General features: G+C 45.0%; 1 protein-coding gene across 1 annotated transcript; it reads left to right on the forward strand.

Moving 5' to 3' along the window:
• Positions 1 to 3,201: 3,201 nt before the first annotated feature.
• Positions 3,202 to 6,155, forward strand: LOC112889045 (dCTP pyrophosphatase 1-like). Its single transcript, XM_025955558.1, has 2 exons — positions 3,202 to 3,496; positions 5,478 to 6,155. Exons 1-2 carry the CDS (start codon positions 3,293 to 3,295, stop codon positions 5,799 to 5,801), a joined length of 528 nt encoding a protein of 175 aa, XP_025811343.1. The 5' UTR covers positions 3,202 to 3,292; the 3' UTR covers positions 5,802 to 6,155.
• Positions 6,156 to 9,779: the final 3,624 nt, after the last annotated feature.

Below are 9,779 nucleotides of genomic sequence, written 5' to 3' on the forward strand. Positions count from 1 at the left end.
CTGGCGAGTTGCGTGTGAACGAACGAACCTGCTGCGCGCTGGAGGGACGGCGCAGCAAGCACGATCCCCACCCGGACCAGTGGCATAGGGCCCAATGGCAGGGAGAGGATGGCGGGATGTTTCGGAGAGATTATCGCGTCCAAGATAGAATGCGTTATCGTCGCAGGACCATTTCACGAGTCCTGATTAGTGGTTTTTAATATATCATGATCTTAATGTTATCTTCACAGCCAATTTGACTCTCATTTATTTTTAGTTTAAAATATTTATAAAATATAAATCCGATCGTTAGATTATCTAGTCTAAGTTTTAAAATACATTACCACCCTTAGTTCTGATAGAATAATACCTTTCCTCGTTAGTATCAAGCAGCTTCGTCACGGAAGGGGGAAGTTGCTTTGTTTACAATATCATCAGCAGCACTCCCTCCTTTCTGCTTCGATTTTAATGTACAACAAGATGAAAGCTCTTCGAACTCTTGAATACCAGCAAGAATCGGTAGTGTGCTGAGTGTAAATTCTACTTGCACTGATTCTCCATTTAATTCTAAACATGAATTTTCATTTGCTCAGTTGACAAACTTTCTTTCTGTTCCAAATACTTGTCCAAGCCAGTTTGAACACCGACATTTTTCCATATTTTTTTCTTCTTGTAAAATTCGCACCATGGCATCTTGCCATAAAACTCCCTAAGGTGAATGACAGTGTGAGATTCGGGGTAGGGTTCCATTATCCGGTATCCTCAATCTTACCCTTTTTTTCTGGATGGATGGATGGATTAGCGACGGGTAATTATTTCTTCATACCGTATCATACCCTATTCTTTTTTATCAGAGAACATTTTGGAGCGGATAATATCACAATAGCTTTTGGTTGGTAGGATAAGTGTCAAATATCCACTCAACACAGCAGATTAAATAATATAGGGGTGCAATAAAAAAAAGCACAATGAAAATGCTTGTGGAAACAAGAGCACACATTATTCTTTTTGTCTACTAGTTGGTGGCAATTTATCCATGTGGTTCCATGTTCTTAAGTGAACAGTAATCAAAATGTACTTGAACATTAAACTGAACATTTGAATATGTACTTTGGATGGACACCCCTAATCCTGTATCTTATCCAGTTTTTTTCCCTCAGAGTCGGAATCAGGCATAATTAGTGTCAAAAAACATTGTTGCATGCCTGCATTCCATATCGTGTTGCCAGCGTTTAATTGGTCAAGAAAAATGTGGGGTGGGTGGGGGTTGGGGGGGGGGGGGGGGTGTCCAGGTTGGCAAGAAAAGAAATCTTGTTATGGTTGTCAGATTATAATCAAAGTTTCTTGAAAGGAATATTTCTATAGTTAGTTTTTTTTCTGAATTGGTTCATTTTATGTTTGGTTCATATCTATATGTTACGATACTTTTTTTTGCCAAACCTTGTTTATGGTGTGGCTAACAATTTGTTTGCCACACCTTTAGCAAGGTTCGACAAAGCAATGGGCCAACGACACGTGTGACATGTGGCTAGCCATAATCGTGACTAAGAACCAAACAACTGACTAAGAAGACTAACTGTGTGTTTGGTTGGGGAGCGAGTCGGAGTGGAGCCGCTCCGCTCCCCTTTTCTGCGTGTTTGGTTGGAAGCAAGCAAGAGCGGAATGGCTCCACTGCGGAATATTCGTGTGAGATTCGGAACCAAAGCGCTCGCCTGAAACGACCGGACGGGAGCGCTCGTTTTTCCTCTCCCGCGCGCGTGAGATAGGGGCACTGCTCCTCTGTTCCCCCCACGCGGCCACCGCGCGCCGCCCCCACGCGTTGCCCCCCGCCCGCCGGCCCCCGCGCGGCCTGCTCCCCGCGCCGCCCCGCGGCCACCGGCCCCCGCGCGGCCTGCCCCCCGCAACGCGCCAGCCCCCCGCGTGGCGCCCACCCCCCACCCCCGCCGGCGACCGCCTGGAGCCCCCTCGCCGCCGCCCGCCGCCACGGCCCGCCACACCCCCCGCCGACGGCCGCCTAGAACACCCCCCCCCTTGCCCGCCGCCCGCCCCCAGCACCGGCGGCGCCCGCGCCCCCTCCCCCCACCCCCACCGGCGGCGGCCTGGAGCCTCCCCGCCCGTCGCCGCACAGCTCCCGCCAACCCCCCCCTCGGGCGCCCGCCGCACGGCCCCCACCAGAGCCCCTGGCCACATGGCTCCTCTGTTTTTTTTTGTTGATGATCTATTCGGTTTTAGTGAGATAGGTGGTAAGCTCACCCCAACAAATCAGAGTAACCACACTCACCTGGCTCTCCAACCAAACACAGAATGGAACGGTTCTACTCTAGCGCACTTTCCAACCAAATAAAAAATGGAGCGGCTCCATTCTTCTTACCAAACGTAGAACGGAGCGGCTCCATTCTCAAAAATTGGAATGGAACCATTCCATTCAAATTGGCTCCCCAACCAAACGGACCCTAAGAAGCCTGGTGTGACGAACATTTGGTGTGGCATTACGAATCAAACACGCCAACAACAATTCAAAGTTTTTAACCTTTACCTTTTTTATTATGATAAAATATCTTTGCATGTCCTCTATGTTTACATGCTACTTCCTCCGTCCCAAATTATTAATCGTTTTGATTTTTATAGGTGCATAAATTTTACTATGCATCTAGACATATATTATATTTAGGTGTATAGCAAAATATATATATATAGAAAAGCTGAAATAATTAATAATTTGAGATGGAGGGAGTATTTACCGTGGTTCAATGCTGCCTTTCAGCCGATCAGGATTCATGAAAACTAATTGCAGATGAGAATTGTTCCATGGGTCCTTTGAGAGAACCTATGTTATAATTATTCTATCATTACTTAATTACCTAAATAACAAAGAAACTATATCCTGACAAAATATATTCTAAACACACTTCTAGAGGAGATAGTGTAAATGAAGTTTGTTAGATACAGACAATGCTGTTTTCTATTTTGCTTTGGGATGAACATTGCTCTTTTCTTTTTAGAAGGGGAATAGTGTTTTCCCCTTTATTGAAGCACAGGGAACAAACAGTCGTGGACTGGCGCTGGCCCATGATCCCTGCTCCGTCGCGCCCGGGCCGGCCCAAATATGCGCCCCGCTCGTTGCCAAAAAAAGAAACTTCTACTGTGCGCTGCTGCTCCAAACCCCACCTTCCAGTATTTATAGCCTCCTTCCCCCAACTCTCCCCCGCCCTATTCCTTCCATCATTACTGCTGCCTCACCAACAAGGAGAGAGATTGAGAGAAGAAGGTGGAGATTAAAAAAAAAAATCAACCAGAGAGGCAGAGAGCGGAGATGAACGGTGGTGTGAATGAGGTGAGCATGGAGGGGAAGGGCGGCGTTGGCGGCGCTGTTCGTGATGGCGAGATGGGGGCGGCGACAGAGGCGGCTTCGGTGGCGGCGGTGAGCCTGGAGGCGCTGCGGAAGCGGATGGCGGACTTCGCCAGGGAGAGGGACTGGGAGCAGTTCCACTCCCCTAGGAACCTGCTCCTCGCCCTGGTCCGTCCCCCCTTTACTCCTCTTTTCCGTTCTCTTGTGATCTCCATGGCCAATTTACGTTTGTCCATTTGGAGATTGCTGCTCTAAATTAATCAGCGAATTAATTAGTTTTAGGGTTTATTTTTGTGGGGGGGGGGGGGGGGTCTTGGTTGATTCTGCGCCGGGGTTTTTTTTAAAACAAAATAAAAATGGGGATAAGGATGGGTGTAGACGGTCCAGTTCTTGCTCAGACAGAAGAGAAGAGAGAATGATTGGGCGCAGAAAAGCCTTTGCCGTCCTCCCCATAGTTGTCAGGTCTGCCCCTTTTTGTTCTCTTTCAGGGCCACATTGCGAGGAGCTGCTGTCCTGGTCGAAATCCCACGCGATGCGTATGGTTTCGCCCACGGGGAACAGAAGGGAGAAAAGAGGGTACTAGTGGAAAGGGAAGGCGCTCAAGAATCGAACGAACCCTTGTTGAAACGATTCCCATATATTGTGATGCGGAATGCCTTTCATTATCTGATAAAAAATATGGGCGGTCAAATGAAATGCTAGTCGTGTTGATGTCGCAGGGAGGACTGCATTGTAGCGGCTAGAATGCTGATCTGTACGGATCAAACAGTGAAGTGCAGTCCTTTTGGGGGAAAAGAGTGACGTGCTACATTGCTTCACCTTTAATGCTGGCATGTATGGACCAATGGTCCAAAAATACATGTATGTTCATTTGCCAAAATCGTGGTCAGTAGCAGCAAATTTTATTAGGGGGCGTTGCATCTGCCAAAATCATGGAGTTCATATAGATTTCATGTGCCTCGCAGCAACCCATTTTTCATTTACGTTGAACAGGGATATGTATGGATGGCTGTATTTCCTTCATCAGATATACCCCCTCCGTTCCAAAATGTAGGTCCCAAAATGTAGGTCGTTTTGGCAAATCTAAATACATAATTTTTTGCAATGTATCTAGATATAGTGTTTATCTAGATGCATAATAAAAAATATGTATCTAGATTTGCCAAAACGAACTACAATTTGGAACGGAGGGAGTACTAGCTTTAAATCTTGATGATACTAGAAATTTGGCTTGTCATATGAAAAGTTGATGACACAAACCTAACTAGAACTTGTTTTGCTGCGGCCCTCATGTTCCATGAAAATCTAGTTCATCAATCTGGTGTCTAATACCTTCTGAAGTTGTTTATTTGGTTGCTGAAATGTTCACAGTTTTCTTTGAAGAAAAGAGCATTAGACTCTTCTACCTTGTTGGAAATGTGTGCTCATGATTATCGAGGCAATCCACCAAAGCAAAAGGTTTAGTAGGAGAAATTGATTTTTTTGTGGACATTTGTTGTGGACCATGTGAAGGATTTTCTCTTAACCTTTCCACTAGTAATTTTACTAATTTATATGAGGGAAATGACGGGGTACTATAGGCACTTGTTTATTATTTTTTTTGCAAAATATGAAATAAAACTAAACAATATATAACTGCTGCTGCTTACTCCAACCTTTTTGAAAAGCTCTGCTTACTCCAACCTAGAAACGGCATAAGCCATCCATCATCCATGCCTGAATGGGTTCTCCCAGAGAGACTGTGGAAAAGTACAGCAGACAAAAAAAAACAAATCTTCAATCCTGTGTACATGGGACTATGGGAGTGGATGCCCATATGCATCCTGTTGCAAGTTCTCTTTCTATTTTCTTTTTCACCATCAGATTATCCAAATCAATAGTTTGAATGAGTTGGCCTTAGGCAACTGGCTGCACCAGATGCCAGTTGGCTCTCTCCTTCTGTACTCTGGTGTTGGTGGGGGCTAACAAAAAGTTTATACAGCACCGCTTTGTGCCCAAGTGTTGCCCAGCTAGGAGATGCCCATGAAGGGCGATGTGGGAGCAGTACCAACTAGCTCCTGGGCCTAGTCTATCTGATTGGCACCCAGCAAAACCTTTTTTCATGGATTTTCATGTCCCTGATCATGCGTGCTTGCTTCATATTGTGCAGGTTGGGGAGGTGGGGGAGCTATCTGAGATATTCCAATGGAAAGGGGAGGTGCCCAAGGGGCTGCCAGGCTGGGATGAGGCTGAGAAGGAGCACTTGGGCGAGGAGCTCGCCGACGTGCTCCTCTACCTGGTCCGGCTGTCGGACATGTGCGGTGTCGACCTTGGCAAGGCTGCCCTTCGCAAGATGGAGATCAATGCACGCAAGTACCCAGTTGGCCAGTGCAAGGGCTCATCCAAGAAGCACACCCACTATGGCTCCACTAACAGCGTTAGCGCCAACGACAATGTTAACACCATGAACAAGGAGCATAACAATGGGGTCTAAAAAGATACCAGAGCCCTTGAAATGGTAGTTTGGCTGGTCCTGCGTTACATGACCTAGGTTAAATGCTGATGAAACGGGGATCCTCTATTTTGGTGGTAAAGGAACAAGTATGTGGGTTCAAGTTCCCCTATATATTAGATGCCAAAAGAACCAAGTGTTAACCATAAAGCTCTGTAGGCTACATATGTAATTGGACTGGCATTTAGCTTGTGCTGTTTTGGTTATCCAGCTGCATATGATGCAAAAGAAAATCTGGCTGCTATTGACACTGCTTAGTGATGCAAAGCTGCTTTCTGGCAATTTCGCATATGATGCAAAGTCTTCAATTGAGCCTATGCATGGCATTGACGCTTAGTCCTTGTATCAGTACAAATGAACGAAGATTATTATGAGGGCTTTATGAAGAGAGGCTGACAAGTGGACCTGACATGTCCAGGTTCATCAAGCTTTGCTAGTAAGTGGAGTGCAATGGATGCTGCCCCCATTTACTTGTTGCTTGGGGGACCGCCAGACTGGAACCACCATGTAAACATTGTGGGGGGCTTTTTTCTGGGTGTTCTGAATGCTTCCAAGTTACCTGATTCTAGCAGGCCCTGATCAACAATTTCAGGATGGATTATCTCCTTCCAAATGAAATAAATGCCAAATTGTTAGTACTAGGACCGGTTTGGATGGGCTAAAGTTAAGTGTAAAATTTTAGCATCTATTAGTACTTGTACTCTTGTAAAGTTTTTGAGTCTTGGCTAAAGTTTAGACCACTCCATTAGCATTGCATTCCTATTTGGATAGACTAGTGCTAAAGTTTAGCACTATTGGGTATTATCACTTGGATCCAAATACCCCCTTATTCGTATAATGTTGAGACACTTTTCTGTGTTGTTATTATTCATTTGGAAGAAGGTTACGCGTATTCATTTGGAAGAAGGTTTGATTTGTCCTAGACTTCTCGTACGTGCTGTTGCATATAAAATGTTAAACCAAGCTGCTATGGAAGCATTAACGTTAACAATGCAATACTGCTGTATTGCATATTCATAGTTATATGTTCTGCTGCAGACAGAGGTTTAGGTTCTGCCACCCGGCTCCCAAGTCGTACCCTATTCAGAAATCTCACGCCGTTGAGTGCGCAATGCTCAACCACAGCCAGGATCTGAGGATCAGCAAAGAATTAAACGCCAAAACAAAAACTGAGAAAAGAAAAGTTAATTGGAGGATGCGATTCGTAAGTCGGGTAGTTAGTACATCATATATGCAGATGACTGGCAGTACCTGCAGCACGGCCTTTTGTCTCGGTTATCCGACACAAGATTTGTTGGCTGATCATTGCGTAGCCTACTACTGCCTCCAGCGTTTCAGACAGAAAAAATCAAACTAAAAACAACTAGCTTTCCCTGTCGGAACGTCAACGAGACAATTATAACCGACTACAGATAGCAGCATGCATGAAAGGACAAAGAAAATATTTCGCATAATTGGTTCATTGTGTACCTGGAAAGATACGTCTATGCATCGCCGTTCTTTCTCAAAAATATAGAATCTCGCAGCAGAGCTAGAGCTGCCGAATGCCATACATTAGAACAGCATGACAATACTAATTTGCATCTATCCATTCCCTAATGTTTTAAGAGAAAAGAGTTATTTCCGGCCTATACAAGTGCACCCAACCAAGTTCTTACATAAATCTTAGCACAAACGTTGATCATAGATAATAGATGAAACAAGCATATATAAGAACACTAGTACAAAACAGCTCTTCATCCACCTTTTTAGTCCCGGCCGGGTTGGGCCCGGGACTAATAAAAGCATTAGTCCCGGGTCCGACGGCCGGGGGGGGGGGGGAGGCGGAGCAGGGAGGGGCCTTTTGTCCCGGTTGGAGCCACCAATCGGAACTAAAGGTCCATCATTAGTTTGCTAGCAAAGCCAACCTGGTAGTGGCAGGGAAGTCTTTGATATGGTAAAGGATATAGAAGTTGTATTTGTGTCACACCCAATTTTGTAAGCAAAACCGAATGCATCATACATGTGATAGATGTCATAAGTGAACATATCAAAAGACAATGTTCAAAACGTAAACAAAAGAGTAAATAACTTTATTACACTCCGATAGTTTAGACACGAAGGTCTTTAGTCGTTCCACCAATATCCTAGACGAACTCTGTAGCAACGGCTTCTTCCACAAGCACTTGACTGATGAACACGCTTAGAACTCCTCAAAGTCGCTAAAGTGCTCCACTTCCATGTTCTCTTCTGAACAACAGTTAAGCAAGGGTGAGTACTCTTATGGTTGGTACTCAATAAGTGGGGGAAAGATGCAAGGCCATTAAGGATAGGCTGAAGGGCTTATAGCGGTTAGCATTTTTAGTTGATCATATTTCATTATCAAGCATCTATTTAACTAGGCGTAAGTTTATACCAACCCCAATATTAATCATAAATGAACAACGATGTTATAACAAAACCAAGGAACCACAAATTAATTTATTATTTAAGTTTGATTATCATGTGAGGGTCCAAGCCGCTCGTAACCGTGAGCACGGCTGATATATCAGTTTTTACTCTGCAGAGGTAGTACACTTTCACCGTAATTTGTGTTCCCCAAAATCGTCTGGGTTTGCAAGGCCCTTGAACACTTCCTTTGCTGAGTAGCGTGGGGTTCACTACGAAGCCTTTACAAAGACACATAGAAAATTAAATAGCCCGTTAGAGTTTCAGTAGCGGTGTGGACCATAACCCTCCCTAGTGGTCAGTACCTTAGCAAAGGCTACTACCCCAAGAGGACTGGGCTATGCCCCTACACCTACCCTCTTCTTGCCCTTTCAGTAAGGCTATCAGTTATCCACATGTCTAATTAATTGGCTAAGGTCAGAGCTATGTGACAATTGTTGTTGTACGATTTTCTTAGGTGGTTTTTCTCCATGTTCCATTTAAACAAAGTGATCTTGTAATTATTCAGGTATAACAACAAAGTAAAGCCATGATTAACATTTTCAAAAGATCATGATATCACAATTCCCAAAGTTAAGCAACTAAGCATTTGTACCCAACAAAAGATTAAACCTGGTGTTCAAGGCTTGGGTGAAAAGGCTACGTAAATTCTTAATAGGTATCCCGTCAAGTTATGCACTACATAAATAAAGTAGAGTGTATTATCAGACTGCTAGGTCTCTTCTTCGAATTGCTGCTCTAGACCGTCCTCTAACGTCATGTCGTCTACATGATCACACAAGAAAAATATACAAAAAAATAAGAAACAGCACAATAAACAATACAAACAGAGAAGATAAGGTGATAAATATATAGAGCATGCTGCAAGGGTCGTGTGAGCGCAAGAATCGATGAAAATGGAGGAGAAACGCTAAAGATATGACTAAAACAAGGTTCCAGGGGCTTATTTGTGAGAGATTTGAACTTCAAGGGGCTAAGATCTAAAGAAACCAGGGGCTAGAACCTAATTACACATATAAACAGAAGGGCTAACGCGCAAAAGAACGAAGACAGGACGGTTGGCGGAAAAACAAGAAAGTTCAGGGATCTAAATAGAAGAAAAAGGACCTTTCTATAAACACTTTTGAACTGCGCAGGACAGCGGGTTGAATTGTAGGAAACAGAGGGGCTCTTTAGCAAAACTAGCTAGGTTGACCGGTATGTTGACTCGGGTTTGACTTGGATATGATCCGTTGGATCAAGATCCACCAGCAGGGCGGCGCTGGGGTGCCGGCTCCAGGGTCTGCGGCGGCGAGCTCGCCGGAAAATTGTGAAAACGTGATTCTGGCCACGGTTTGGCTCGGGAAAAGGACTGGGAGAGAGAGGGGAGCACGGGGAAGGTGATGGCTGGCTCGAGAAGGCAGCGCGGCAGCCACTGGGAGGTGGTCGATGGCGAGCGGTAGAGTGAGAGCTCCGGCGAGCAATTTCGCCCATGGGAGAGAGGGAGAGAGGAGGAAAAGAGGGGCACTACCTCGCTTACCTCAAGGTGGAGCT

Source organism: Panicum hallii, chromosome 1 (genome assembly GCF_002211085.1).
Source record: "Panicum hallii strain FIL2 chromosome 1, PHallii_v3.1, whole genome shotgun sequence".
NCBI lineage: Eukaryota > Viridiplantae > Streptophyta > Magnoliopsida > Poales > Poaceae > Panicum > Panicum hallii.

What these genes read in the sequence shown, in the direction of transcription:
- LOC112889045 (XM_025955558.1), top strand. Translation starts at nt 3,293, where the DNA reads ATGAACGGTGGTGTGAATGAGGTGAGCATGGAGGGGAAGGGCGGCGTT. An exon ending in GGAACCTGCTCCTCGCCCTG is followed by an intron (nt 3,497 to 5,477) that starts GTCCGTCCCCCC and finishes CATATTGTGCAG; the next exon opens with GTTGGGGAGGTGGGGGAGCT.